The 14,813-nt window shown below is 40.8% G+C and overlaps 1 protein-coding gene across 1 annotated transcript in view; it reads left to right on the top strand.

The window, feature by feature from the left end:
* ARHGEF28 (Rho guanine nucleotide exchange factor 28) overlaps positions 1-14,813 on the top strand; it is a 114,865-nt gene that overhangs the window by 38,586 nt on the left and 61,466 nt on the right. Inside the window, exons 7-8 of the mRNA XM_019472243.1 lie at positions 218-264; positions 1,331-1,391. Coding sequence (XP_019327788.1) covers positions 218-264; positions 1,331-1,391 — 108 coding nt within the window. The remainder of the gene's footprint in view (positions 1-217; positions 265-1,330; positions 1,392-14,813) is intronic.

The following is a 14,813-nucleotide window of genomic DNA, read 5'->3' as shown; positions in this document are numbered from 1 at the left end:
TTGTGCATCCAGCTTATACGCTGCCCACGGGAATGCCGCTGTGGGGAGATGCATGGGCTGCCTATGTCCATTGTTCTGGCTTGCCTTGCCTTGCCTGCCTGTTTCCTCCTTGTGTCCCCCCTCCTATTCGAAAAAGGAGAGAGACCAGCAGCAGAAACCAAAGCAGACCCAAACTGAATTTCCTTGTTATTGAAGGCAGGAATCTTTGCTTTTACAGGTCCTGTGAACTTGGCATCTGATGAATTGTCCCAGGATGATAGGAAGGTACAGATTTCTCCTTATACAAATAGCTAAGCTTCATTTAGGTTGAGAAGCAGCAACCTCTGCTTGGCTATCGGAGCACCTCCCAGAGCTAACAAATAAATAAGGTGACTAATGCCTGCCGGACAACATTTCCTGCCCATTCCTATCCTGCAGGAATAGTTACATGTGTAGATGATTATTATTTGAAGGAACCTGTTATGTGGTTGTGGGCCGGAAAGCTGGGTTGGAGAAGCAAGCTCTGCTTTTAGACCAGAAAGCTCTTGGGTTTATGGTGAACCTTAGCGCCTTCAGGGAGCTTGCAGCTCAGCTGCCAGTCTGGGGAGCACAACCTGTCTTGCACAAACTTCATCCTTGAGACAGCATGATTCCTTACATCTGAGGAGTTGGTCTCTGAGAGAGACCTTGTGGGTAACTGGGAGTCCTTGACTGGACTTAACTGGAAAAACGCTTGATGTAAAAAATATGGCAGTTCCCATTGTCTTCTGCATGGAGGTATCTAACAGCTTTTGGGAGGGACCAATATTTGTGAGAATTATGGTTAGTCAGTTGTGTTTGATCTCTAGTCTTACATGTAAATAAAAAGCAGAATATATCTGTTTACAAAACTAGAAAATCTTTTTCTCATTTTATCACCTTTTAAAGCAGGAGCTTGATTATTAGCTCAGATGGCTATGAAGCTAAAATAATCATTTAGGTTGAGACAAACAAAATCTGGTAAAATCTGGTAAAGGTGATATCTTCTCAATAGCCAATGACTATTGATTTTTTAAATAACATTTGAATTCAGTGGAATGTTGTTGGACTGCCACTTTTGTTACGTCATTATTATAAAAGTGATGACCTCTAGTTTTTTTTTTAAATTGCCAGCTGTGCAGAAGATCGACCATTTGTTATGCCGCTTACAGTGGCATGCCATATCTGTTGCATTTATTAAAACGGCTAAAATGAAGTGACTACTGCTTGATAGTGTTTGAACTGAATTCTGAAAGCCTATAGCACAGCTTGCAACTAAGCACAAATGCAACTATTTGTCTTCAAAGATAGAGCTCAAGTTTTCTGTTTCTAGCCTTTCCGAGACTCTGTGGTTCCTTCTAAAGAAAATGAAGATCATGTCCTGTTGGGCATAGGTAAGAAGTAATTAATCCTTTTGACTTCCCAAAAGCTATTGATATATACTATGATGCCAAATACACACAAGGCAGTATCTTTAAAAGAGGTGAAGGTCATTGATATTGCAGCCTAGCTTGGCAAAAGATCAATCAGTTATATCTATGTCAGAGAAGGAGCCTCTTTCAAAGCATCTCTAGTATAGATAGGTGGTGTATCCAACAGTATCATGATACCCTAGGATTTTTCAGTAGTGTATTAACTGTTGTAGGAACAACAATCTTGAAAATAATTTCTGATAGAGCCAACATATGGAACTGAAGATGAAATGAAGCACGTAGAAATGTTTAGATGCCTCTTTCTCTAATGCCTGAGCTGTTCACACCTGTAGATATATCTCACTGTGAGTGAGTTGTGGGGCTGGTAGGAGAATATAGCCATTTGCACTAGACAGTACATTTAGAGACTGAAACTCAAATGAAAAGGTGAGTATTTTCAAGTTTGGGGAAAGCTCCAAGAACAATGTGCAAACATGGGCTCATGCAAAGCACAGCAAGGCAGAAAAAGACAATGAGTAACTAAGTTCTGCTGGTGGGAGCTACTGTGCCAGGCAGAGAGCGCCAGGCTGGCATCACTTGCCTGTGGTCTAGTGCTGAGCTCAGAAAGAGTAGCCCAGATGGTGGCAATCAGACAGCAAACATTCAGTTTGCATATGCAAACTTAGGTGGCTGCAAAATGAAGAGTTGCTCTGTGTGTGGGGAAAGGGAGGGGATATGTGTGCATGAATGGGGGCGGTATATGTTAGAAGGAAATAAGCTGACGTAAACTCAGACGCAGTTGTAAGATAAGAAGCTGGAAGATTATTTTAATAATCTCTCATTAAAATCATCATCTAGTTATCTATTATTCTAGTCATTGTTATGCCAAATGCCTGTGTTTCAGCCATTTAATCATGTTTGTCTCACTCTTCCATCCAAGGAACACGGGAGCTGCATAAGGGAATTGGGAGTAGTAGCAAAAGTATTAGTATTCACAGTTACCCTGACTTTAGTGCTTTTGAGCATAGGACAGCGTAGCAGTCCTTGCCCTGCACAAAAGTGCAGTGCACATACATGAGATGTTAATGCCCATATGATCAAATCTGTTTTGTCAAGCAAGACCAAAGTATTGGACTGTATCTCGGTGTGGGAGGGTGTGGAGCCATTGGGGAGTGATTATGGTTTGCTAATCTGAAGGCACGTCTGCTCCAGTCTTCGCTCCAGTTATACCATCTGGAGGGAACATAAGGTAGCTTAAAAGCTGACAGAGTGGAAGTTCTCCACCCTGAAATTATAGCTGATATTTCTTTTTCTTAGCCCTGAAATGCCTTTTCCTTCTGAGGTATCATTTGCATGCGGTGCTTGTGACAGCTGGAACAGGAACCAGGCCCTCTGGCTTCAGACCAGCTCAGTCTCCTCTCTGATGCTTGGATAGGCAGCTGCAGCAGATCCTGAGTCCTCTGCAGGGAACAAGCAAGCGACTTTGGCCATTGTTCATACTGTTAGTTAGGACGGGTAGAGTGTAGATTCTTAGAGAAGCTGTTGGGTAAAAAAAAAAAATATGGTGAATTTGCATACAACTTGGAACAAGATTTAGGTGCTTAAAATTGATTTAAATGTATTTTCTTAGGCATCATGTATGTATAAAGTAAAATTATAAATATGGATATAAATGCGTAGATGTACATATATCTGTACATATACACATGTATATAAATACCTTTTGTCCTGAGCACAGGCTCAGTTTATATTAAACTAAGAAAAATTCCCTGTTGTACCTCTTATCTGAAAAAGAACCAACCCTCTGTCTCTTCCCTAAATTCTAATTACCTTGTAGTACATTTAAGAAGTTGACTTGTTTGTGGAGAAGCTGCAGCGAAATTTGTTTTGGTTGTTTTAGAAGTAAGTCACCGTAACTGAGAATTTGGTTGCCCTATGTAAGGACTGGAGCATGGACTCGCTGCTGGCTACGCTGTGGAGTCTCCTTGCCCATCTCCCAGTTGCGTACTCGAGTTGGCTGAAACACTCATAACATAGACATCTGATGGGATTTTGCCATTGACCTCAGCAGGGCCTGGAGGGCTTCTAGTCAGCACCATGTGTGAGATCTGATGGGGCTGAAGTGCAGGTTGGGAAGTGAGTAGGCTATCGGGTGTGCAATAAAAGGTGGAAGTGGGGAGGGACGAAGAAGGACGGAAATAAGAGTTTGGTGACAACCAGAAATTTATAAGTTGACTTAAGCTGGTTTTATTGGTTTATTTGAATGTAAAAATCAGTATATGTTCTAACCTGACTCATATAATCATATTGCTAAATACTGTAGTTTTGGATTGGTTTAAACTACTTTTTAAAAAATTGTTTGCTTGGCAATGTTGCTAAATGGCGGTGTTTTTGGCAGGAAAAGCACGCAGTGGGGGATAAGGAGAGAAATGGAAATGGTTGTCAGTGGGGGAGAGGAAGAGCGAAAACAGCTAAGGGGGGTTGAATGAAGAAGAATGAACAGAAACGAGCAAACTCTGGAATCTCACTAGGAAGTTGGATGTGTAAAGCAAAGAGGACTTCTAAGAGTGAGAATATGAGTGCTCTTTGAATGGGTACAGATTCCCCCACTTCTGCTTCTCACTTCTTTAACCACATGGTTCTTGCTTTTAGAAACCTTTACCAAAAATCAGACTCATCATGGAATGGTTTGGATGGGAAGGGATCTTTAAAGAAGCAGCGGTTCCTGGAAGGAGAGCTCTGCTGTTCCTTCTCTCTGTTTTCTTCCCCAGCATGCCCTTTCAAGCATATCGACCGTTCTGGCTCTTCTCCAGCCTGCCGTTTCAAGCATATTGACCGTTGTGGCTCTTTCCCCACACACAACAAAGTTTTGGGAGAACCTTTGCAGGGGCGCTTGCAGCAGTCGGGGGGATGCTAAAAGGGTACCAACTCTCCTTGCTCCCTGTCGTCTTCATCTTTGGCTTGGGATCTGGCTGCCTTAGGCACTATTTGAGTCATTCGTAGTTCAATTTTCAGAATTGTAGTTTATTTTTTTTGCGCAAGAGGCTTCTCGTCCTCCAGGATTGCTGGAGAGCCCCTGGGGTCCCACGCCTGTGAGCGTCAGTGTGGGAATGGGGCAATAAGAAGCCACGTGAACTACAGAGGGTGTTTTTGGGTTTGCCATATTCAAGAATTGAAGCAATAGGAGTAAACTGTGGGGCACAACAGGATGCTAGACCAGGCTGAACAGGGGGTTGTATGGAGACTCCTGAGTTCAGTGCTAGTCACACCTGCCAATCATCTTCCCTCCTCTCTCTGATTCCCCTGGAAATTGTTAGAGATCTGTTTTGTGTTTACAAGAGGAAAAAAAAAAGGACCTTTTTTTTTTTTCTTCATTGAAAGAAACACACTGGAAAGATTGAGAGACAAAAACAATATCCAGCTGGGGAGAGTGAATGAAAGAAACAAAATGGAAAGCAACAAAAAAAGGATTTTTTTTTTTTTCCCTTTCAATATTAAGCATATGTATTATTGCCAGGCATTGTCATCCTCAGAGTCAGCAACCCTGTACATTTTGGGAGAGGGTCCAGGAGGTGACAGCTGAATGCTGTTACTGTTGAGCATGTGACAGTGTTAGCTGGGCATGTGTTTTTAAACATTTATAATTCCTTCCTGTTTTGCATAGCTGGTTTGGAAAGAGGATGTTCACAAGGCCACTTATAAAGCTGCAAAAGTTTCTTTTTTCCACTAAGAAAAGTCTAACCCCCAGTTTTTCTTCCAAGGAAATAGAGCTTTTATTTTTTTCCCCCTTAAACTTCAGGAAGGCAGGATGATGATTTTTCAAAATATTTTCCCTGCTCTCCTAGTTACAGTGCCAATGACCTAGTGGTGTCTGCCTAATCTATTCTGTTTGCTCTGCTGGCGGTGAAAAAGTTCTGCAAGCCACATTTTGCAGTTCGAGAGATAAAAATACTGATGCCAAATTTTTGGCAGTTCGCTGTATGTGACCAGGCAGCTACAAAACATTTTTAGTAGAGTCTGCCCTTTGATTTTCATGGTGCCACAGAAATCCCAGTTTAACCACAGATCAGTTTAAGGAACAGACCATAATGATCTTCTTCTCTGTGTAAACCAGTAGGGCTGCACTGTAATCTGCAGAAAAATCTGGTTTCAATGTTGCTGTTTTGTTTTTTTTTAATTAGATTTCCTTGCCATGGTTGGTAAGACTTAAAAAGGTGGGGTTTTTTAAGATAGAAAAAAGCATGGTCCTGCTGTCTGGAGTCATGCCTTTGCTCAGTTTTTCTTAGGTCTGTAAAATGATTAGTTTTTCTACTTATTGTGGTCACATCTTTTGCTCCTTTTTTAGTGTTCATTTGCTCTTGGTTTTTGGTGGGCAGAACGTTTGCATTTGGAAGTTTTTTGAGTCAAGTGTGCCTGTTTTGACATTGGAACTACAGGAAATAATTTTATGGTTATTGATAGATAAAAGTGAAAGTTACATGTTAAGTGTTGCCTATTTGATACAGTTACAAGAGTCCTGTGATTAAGGCTATGCAGATCTTTTCTGTTTGTGGTAATTCTTATCTTTTCCTGGCAGCTTTCAATCCTATCTTTCCCTTGTGTATGCTTTGAGAGAGGTTGGGTGATCCAGCTGTAGCATCTCTAGTCCAGGAGCTGCAAACCTTTGCTTCAGCTTCTCTCCTTAATGGATTTACAGTAGGACCTTGGGCATGGCACTTATCTTTTCCCTGTGTCTCAGTTTTTCACCTGAAACAAGGAATACCACACAGAGTGAGGTGAGAAAGAGGCACTGCAATACTTGGGTGATTGGAGATATGCAAATACTCAGACTGGTTGTGCCAAAGAAGTTCTGGAAGGTCAGTTTGTGGTAAAGGAGGCTTTTTTAAAAACTCATTTTTGGTCAAAAGGTAGGTGGTTTGAAAATTGCAGAGAAAAATAATAGCTGAAGAAAACTGCAGAGTAATTGCTGCAGCTAATGACTGTGGCAATTGCACTCTGCCCTTTTTTGCTGCAGCTTTCAGAGATCTTTACGTTGCTGCTTCTACTTTTGCAAAAACCTTTTGCATGGTTCCTTGCACCTTGCAGAAGAGAGGCTTAACTTGGGGTTGATCTGTCAGCGTCCTGCCAGAAACAACCTTTAAACTACATTTAAACATGTTAGTAGTTTATTTCAGTAGATAAAACATACTCTCATTTGTTTAGAATGTCTATAAACAACTGAATATTTTAAGATTGCAGAATAGTTGACAGCTACAGAAGATGTGGGAAGTAAAATCTTCCTGGGATGTGAGCCTGAACTGAGCTTAATTAAAAAGCCGTGGAGAAATCTGGAAGAAGCAGCATTAGGCACTGAAACAAGTTTGTTCTTGTTTCTTGGAGTTTCCTCCACTCTTGATTTTCTGAGACATTATAATTCAAGTTAACCTCAAAAGGAAGACAGAAAAATGAACAAGTTACAAACATGTGCTGTCTGGCTTCCCAGAACTTGTCCTCTTCCTCTGCCTAAAATCCAAACCAAATTTGCTCAACAAAATAATCCTTCAAAAAGAAGCTCTTTTTTTCCTGATGTTTAAATAAGCTCTTTTGCCTGTCTTCTGCCTGGTCTCATTTCATGCTAATGTAAATAAACAATCTGGGATATATCTAATGTCAAGTTACTCTTTAAATGTGAAATATAATCCAGAAATACATTGTGAAGAAAACAGTAGTAGTTTTGAAAGTGCACACAGGAACACATTTCTCAACTTTCTTCCTCCTTGAGAGGCAGCCCTTCCCTTGAAGTCTTCCCTGAAACATGGAAAATTGGATTTTTAACGAGATGGGTCTTTGGTGAACTTTTTGGTGGTGCAGGCTGCCAGCATAAGTGTAGACTATATAATCCAGAAATACATTGTGAAGAAAACAGTAGTAGTTTTGAAAGTGCACACAGGAACACATTTCTCAACTTTCTTCCTCCTTGAGAGGCAGCCCTTCCCTTGAAGTCTTCCCTGAAACATGGAAAATTGGATTTTTAACGAGATGGGTCTTTGGTGAACTTTTTGGTGGTGCAGGCTGCCAGCATAAGTGTAGACTCAACAGCCAAGTCATTGGCGAAACTTCAGTAGGAGCGAGGTCCAAGTCAAACTTGGGTTTGCTTTCATGTGAGGCCATGCACGCTCTCCGTGTTGCTGGGGCTCGCACAGGCCTCCGTGGAGCTGAAACCAGGATGAGATTTTATTGACTCTAGCCCTTAGTTCTCAAGCTTTTCAAATAAACGCGAGGGAGCTTTTCATGAGTGTATGGGGCAAAAAGCGACGAGCTTTCCGTCCACATTTGTACTGCATATCCCAGCTAGTCTTTTGATGTGAATAGATACTGGACAAGGAGAGCGTTTAGGCAAATTATCTCTTTATGTACTTTGTTGGAAGTGCTTAGTGGTTGTTTCAAGAGTCAAGGCATACCTACTGCTGTCACGTGAAAGTAGTATTAATGAGCTTGTTAGCCTAAACCACATCAGGTGTCACGTGAAAGTAGTATTAATGAGCTTGTTCACCTGATGTGGTTTAGGCTAATGGTGCGGTAAAAAAAGGAAAAAAAATACATATCTACAGTCAGTGATGAACCAGACATCAGAAAGGTCTGAGTTGGAGGAATGCTGTGAAATCCTCACAGTGGGACAGTGAACTGGACAACATGAAGAGTTTGGGACAAAGCCCGAGATAATGCAATGTGCATGCCTGCTGGCTCTTTGGAGCTACATTGAGTCAGGATTGGGCAGAGGTCATCTTTTTGCCTCTTTTTTTTAAAAAAACTCTGAGCCCTTTTTCATCCCAATCTTGTGGATGTTCTCCAAGGATCTTGCAGTACTAGTATAGTTTATGCAAAGCTGTTTCTCTTAGATTTTTAAAGGTACATTGCTCCTTTAGTTTATCAAAGAAACACGATTTAAGTACCACCACTTACAAACAGTTGCTTTTCAGAAGAGGTAAGTATTGCTAATAGCTCTTTGTAGGATAATGCATCATTCATTGAATATCACGAACGTGATATTTTTAGCATGAAAGTGTTATTCTTGTTATAGCTGTTCTAACTGTAGTTGTTATCCTGGTTTCAAAGAAAGCAGTAAAAGAACAGCCTTAAAAATTAATGTCATAATTCACATTGTAATTAGAAATATACCTGCAGGGGAATAGTAAGGAGTTAGGTATAAATTTAAATAGCATGGTTTCCTCTCAGTCTGGATGGTTTGCAGCAGCACTGTGATTCCATGTGCCCTGTCTGGGGTTGGTAAAAGGATATATCCATGTGGAAGTAAATGCAGTGGAGCATAAAAACACTTGGACTGGCAGTCTAGCTTAAAGCAATCCAGAAAGTGGCGCACACAAATTGGCTCTGCTTCTCCTGCAGCCTGCCATGACTGCAGAGTGTTTCAGTAAATGCAGGGGTCTGTGCAGAACAGCGTTTTTGGAGATGGGTAGGGTAGCCTGCCACTCTCAGCAGGGTGTCTGTGAAGGCAACAGCTGTTCTGTGTTCATTTCCAGGCTAGTATCCAAGAAACTGCACAAATAAGTCAACGAAAAATTGACCCAAATTTATAGTACCATATTGTTATTTTGTATTTTTCATTAATATTTCTGGTATCTGTCTACACAGCATCTATAAGAGACACCCGTTACAGAAAAGGGGTCTCTAGTGTGGGTGGGTTTTGTCATCAGCTGTTTGAATGGAAGAATCCCAAACTGCTATGTTACTTGTGGGAGGCCTCAACAGATCTCTGTTCACAAAATAAGGAAATAAACCGGCCAGTTCTCTAAACCGAACGCATGAATCACCCATCAGAAATTTAGCAATAAGGAAGATCATAAAAACAAATGGGGAAGGTCATCTGTCAAGATCTTAAGGATCTGGGCTTTGTTCTGTGTGTTTTAATGATCAGTTCATCAGTGGTTTGGGAAAGGGAGAGGGAGAGAATAGTGACGCGGAAAAGTTTTTCTGACTATTCCAGTATGAACTTTCATAAGAAAGACCGAGGTCTTTGGTAAAGAAGAGAGGTGGTAAAAATACTGTGTGTGACAAGGCATCCTATGAGACCTGTGAGGCTGTTGCCAACAGCAATCTGCACAGCCATCGCATCATCGTTGTGGGCAGGTGGAAAGAGCGTTAGAGTTGGAGGGTGCTTGGTGTGTGGGATTTGGTTGGTAGCGTTTTGCTTTTAGTTGCCTTTAATTCATATTTGCTGAGTTTTCAACATGATTGTTAAGTCTCATGTAGGGTAATGCAGATATTTTGTCCAGATACGCTGGCTGATCCTCTCTGTAAGAAGATGTGCTCTAATTAATAAAAACAATGGAATGAAGAAGGTAGGAAAGTCACGTGTGCCTATGGGTCACAGAGGCTGGTGGAAGAGATCACCTAGCCCTTTCTACACCTTCTTTCCTTGTCAGAGCCTTCTCTGCAGCTTTGGGAAGTGATTGCAGGCTCTGCTGGTCCTGGGGCAGAACCAAGCTGGGGGGAATCAACTTCATCCCTAATGTCAGGGGAGACTGCCCAGAGCAAACTGGGCAGGGCGTTTTTGGCAGAGCCGTTGTTCAGGCAGCTCTCATCTCACCTGTGTCCAACAGTGACCCTCTCCAGCCCTGTTTCTGGGGTCAGTAACCCCGCTTTCCATCCTGTGTACATCCCTTCTCCATCTGGGGAGGGGGCGCTGGGCCCAGAGGGGTTGTCTCCTTCTGGTCTACCTGAGAGAGAGAGCTGACAGCCCATGGTTTAACAGTGTTTGGGGAGAGGGAGCCCACCTGCTCAGCACTGCGGGGCTGTCCTCTGAGTGCACCGGGGAGGCGATGGTGCCGTTCCATGGAGACTGCGGATGCTGGTGACATTCCTCTGCTTCCTTCCTTCTTGCCACGAGCCGTGGGAATGGTCAGACAATAGACTGTAATATCTCTGAAATTTTTATTATACGGATGTGTTTTGGCAAGCATTGGGTGAAAGAATTTAAGGCATTACATTATTTACCAAAAGCATTAGCCTTAGGTAATGCACACAAAAAACCCATTTGTTCTTTATCTTCACATCTATACCTTGGTATACATAATTGAAAATATTTTTTGAGTGGAAAGTAAGGTTAATATTTTCCAGCTAGAAAGCACCTTTTATCTTATAAGCTGCCAGATCTCAGTGCCAGCTGCATGCAAATGCCGCCACTTTGGAAACAAAGAGTGGCAGGTGAAAAGTGGGTTGGATCATCCCACAAAATGCAAGAATGGGGGAGAAAAATATTTTTAGCCAAAGACTGTAAGGCAAAGCCCTTCTTTGTGGCAAAAAGCAGCATGAGGTCTTTCACGGCTGCATAAAGGAGTTTTACAAACTAGAAAAAAATAATCTTTCACAAGGCCCAAACAGAGCAAACAACGTGAGTGATATTCAATTAACCTTTCAGAAAGAGGGGTTAAGGTTGATAATTTATCTGCGCTTTCAGACTGCCATTGACAAATTCCCGTGCAAGATCCTGTTCAGGGGATATTGCAGTAAGCGGGTGAAAAGCCTAAGAACTTGGCCAGGAAATGGAGGATAAACGGCAGGAGTCAATGATCAGGTTTTTATCACAGCAGAAGTTTACTAGGTGGGTTCTCTGAGTGTTATGTAATAGGGCTGCTGTTGAAAAATTATTTAACAATCCTTAATTACTCATTTGTGTTAGAAGGTTCTAAATGAACTCTGCTAGTTTAAGGGAGGGAGCAGGCAATAACTGAGCAGTAAGTGAAAACATTCATGCAGTGTACAGAGGTCATTCAGGAAAGTAAATGTCTCGGCATGTAAAATATTTTAATGCTGTTAAATACATTGGCTGCATTTCTGCATTGTGAGTGTTTCGTTCGGTTCTAGTTATCCCTCCCTGAACTAAACAGAAATCCAGGAAGACCAGTGGGAGTGAGTAAAGGTATTTTAGTTGAATGTATAAGTGAAAAAAGCCAGAATTGGTCTATTTAGAGAAAAGATGCACAAATGGAGATATCACAGAATTAAGCAAAATTTACCATTTCTCATAAAGTAGAACAAAGGACTAATTGCTAAAATCAAAAGGTGAGAAATTTTAAAGCCAGTGTAAAACATACAGCTCTCTCTAAATGTAAATGGCTGTTTGCCCATGGAGCACTGCCTTCTGTGCACATCTGAAATTAAGACTTTCATTGTGGTTGGCGTTAAATACATCTGATGAGCGAGAGAGCATACTTGGGCAGGGAAAATTGCTGCGTAGAGGGGAAATCTTTTGTGTTGGAGCAGTTGGGAAGACATTTCCTAAGTGAACAAGTTATCCAACAAATATGCTCCGTCCTTTCCTTTTCTCTCAAAATGCGGCCACGATGGGAAGCAGGCGAGTGCTCTGGATGGTTTGCAGGTGGGAAGGTGTACGTCAGTGCCTGCACTCCCGTATGCCTGCATTCCCGTATGCCCAGGGGATTTATCAGTGCAATTTGAACCTGACATTCCAGGGAGTGGAGATATTTTGAAGTGGATGCTTAAAGCATGGATTTATATCCTCTCTGTATTTTCAGTCATCCATTGTCTGTTGTAAATCCCTGGGGCTGTTAATTATATATATAAATCAAACAAAGTCTATGGGAGTGTCTAATGTTTAAAGTGAAAGTCTAAGGCTTCCAGTGTCTGGGGCAAATTATTCTTTTCAGGCCTAACAAAGCTGGCAGAACTTCAGTTAAGGGAAGGGCAGAACAATGATGTGTTTCAACTGTGTTTTATGTAATTTGTGCACTTTATGAAGTGCTTGTATAATAATTATTTTATCCCTGAAAACCTGATAGATATTTTTCTAATGGGTTTTGAATTAAATTTGCATTTGAATTGCATTATTTTCTTTCAACAAATACGTTGTTATCTCCGACTGAAATGTGGATTGAGGAATCACTTGAAACATAATGCAGAAGTAGCGCTGCAGACCTCAGCAGCATGAAAAATAATTGAAGTGAAGTAAGGAATGTTAACAAGCTCAAATGTCATCATCTTCCAAAAACTGACATTTAAGCTGATCCACATTCCCTCTCCTCCTTTATGTGGAATACAAAAACACATACATTGTGGAGTAACTAAAAGGAATGTTTGGCTGAGTTGGTTAAGAAACAGTGGACATGTTATTTTTCTATTAGCTCTTGTATAGCCACTTTTGAGCTTGTTTAAAAAAAAAATGTAGTTTGTGTAGCGTAAAGATGTTGGGGGAAGGGATAATGAGTTCCTACTGAATACTAATTGCCTACGAGTTGTTCAGGGAGACTGTATAAGAATGGAGGATTTGTTGTAAATTAGTCGCTAGCTGTATTGTGCATTGCTGTGAGGTTAGACCAGAGCTGTAAAGGTGCCAGCTCTACAAAATCCTTATGATTCACTGTCTAACTTGGTGACTGTGTGAAGGAGAAAATACTATTCAGACTAAATATTATTGGAAGGAGAGCTCTTCTAATGACAGTGTAATCTTTCTTTATAACACTTAAGCTTTAAGCTCATCTGAGCTAGAAAAATGGGAGCAACAGATTTTGAGTGGGTTATCACTGCTTTTCCAGCTGCAACATCCCAAGGTCTGCCAAAGTTGTGAACGTGGAGAGGAGGGGTATTGCTCTGCAGTAATATAGGGTCCAGCAGATTGATTAGTGCTTTTAGGTTACTGTTAATATTTGGCTTCTTTAATTCCAGCATTTTGCCTGTCCTTAATTTGAGAGTCCTTGTAAACCCCCCTTTTAACATGGAAACAAAGCTTTGAGAAAGCTTGCAATAGTTTGTTTACTTTTGAGACTTATTTTCTCATTCCTTACTTGGCTCCTATTGTTTTCATTTACATCAAAATGGAAAGGTGAGTTAATGATTCATTGGCACACAGTGACCTTTCAAATAGCTCTGGACCACGATGCAACAGCTCCACTTGAAGCTCTCATACTTCAACCTCCTTGCTTCTGCCTTAATATTTGCAGCCTGATCTGTCTACATGCCTGGACGCCTGAAGAGAGCAAACATTTACAGCTTCTCCCTCCCCTGTGTTTAGTGGGCAATTTGATCCGTCTTTGTCCATTCCTTTATTTTACATCACTCTTAGACTTGACTTGCTATTGAGAACAACAAAGTGCAACTTTGGAAATCTGCTCTCTGTTTATTTAGTGCAAAAATGGACTCAGACTCTGATTCACCTTTTAATTACTCTTGGCCTTCCTTACCTAAAATGAGGATTCGAAGAAGGGCATCCAAACCAGGTAGAAAAAGCTGTCTTCTTTTAAATGACTCTTGCTTAATAGCTCTGCCTCCTTTTCATTGTCTGGTTGTGTGCAGGTGGCTATGAACAGCTCTCATGAGGTAGATTTTCTTTCTATCAAAAGTCTACCTCACTATTAGTTATGCTTTTGTAGATAACGGTGTTGGAATTTGTTAAGTAAGAAGAAAGTGTTTTCTCCAAATTATGTACTGTTCTTTAAAATTGTTTTTATTTCTTTACTCTCTTAAGGCTTTTTTTTCTTCTGGTTGTATGTGTAGCTCTCACTGAGCAGCTCTGACACCCCGGGAGTTGCATGGCACGGCAGTGGCTGCAGAAAGCTCTCCTGGTTACAGTTGTTTTCATTTAGGGAGAATTTGGTAGTTTAAATATGCCTCAACAGCTAACAGGAATTTTTTTTTAATTATGTACAAAAATCTTACCAGAATGAGGAGGGAAATCTTTTGCTTTCTGTAAAAGAGAGTGAAAGGGTCAGTTACTGCCTTTGCACAGTTAGACATTGTCCTCCTTTGTAGAGAAGTCTTTCGGAGGGAAGCTTTATAAATGTCAGTATGATAAAGGGGTTTTTAAGGAGGTTGAAAGGCACTGACCAGCAAGTTTATGTTAGGAAGAATTATCACTGAAAGCTTTAATGAGGAAAGATAAGTTTTTGCTACATTTAAAAGCAAAGAAATGAAGAGAAAGAATGGCAAAAAATGTAATTTGTGCTTCCTTCCATAAAATTGGTTTCTTGTATTTCAGAAAGGGAAGAAAACAAATAAGAGAAGTAAGATCCATCAGTGTCATTAAAGTCAATGAGCCAGGAGAATCATGTTTATACAGACTGAGACTTTGACCTAGTTTTAGAATGAAAAATGTGTACAGAATGCACATTTTAATGTGCAGAACACTTTTTGAACTTTTTACTTTTATTTATAGGGAAATCCAGTATTTCCCAAGCGCATAGGAGTTTCTGCAGTGTGTATGGATGCACATGCAATTTGCAAAGAAGACAAAATGGGTTGCAAATTGCATGGTGTGTGTTCTTTCCATCTCTCATGAGGACTCGTTTTATCTGTAAATGCTGTAGGTGTGTACCCATCCTCCACGGCACTTTTGTTGTTATTTATTTTACCTTTACACAGCCCTTTTTTTTTTTTTTTTTTTTTTTTTTT

This window comes from Aptenodytes forsteri, unplaced genomic scaffold (assembly GCF_000699145.1).
Source record: "Aptenodytes forsteri isolate BGI_AS27 unplaced genomic scaffold, ASM69914v1 Scaffold99, whole genome shotgun sequence".
Lineage (NCBI taxonomy): Eukaryota > Metazoa > Chordata > Aves > Sphenisciformes > Spheniscidae > Aptenodytes > Aptenodytes forsteri.
The sequence above is the reverse complement of the archived record's forward strand: the minus strand, read 5'-3'. Positions and strand labels throughout refer to the sequence as shown.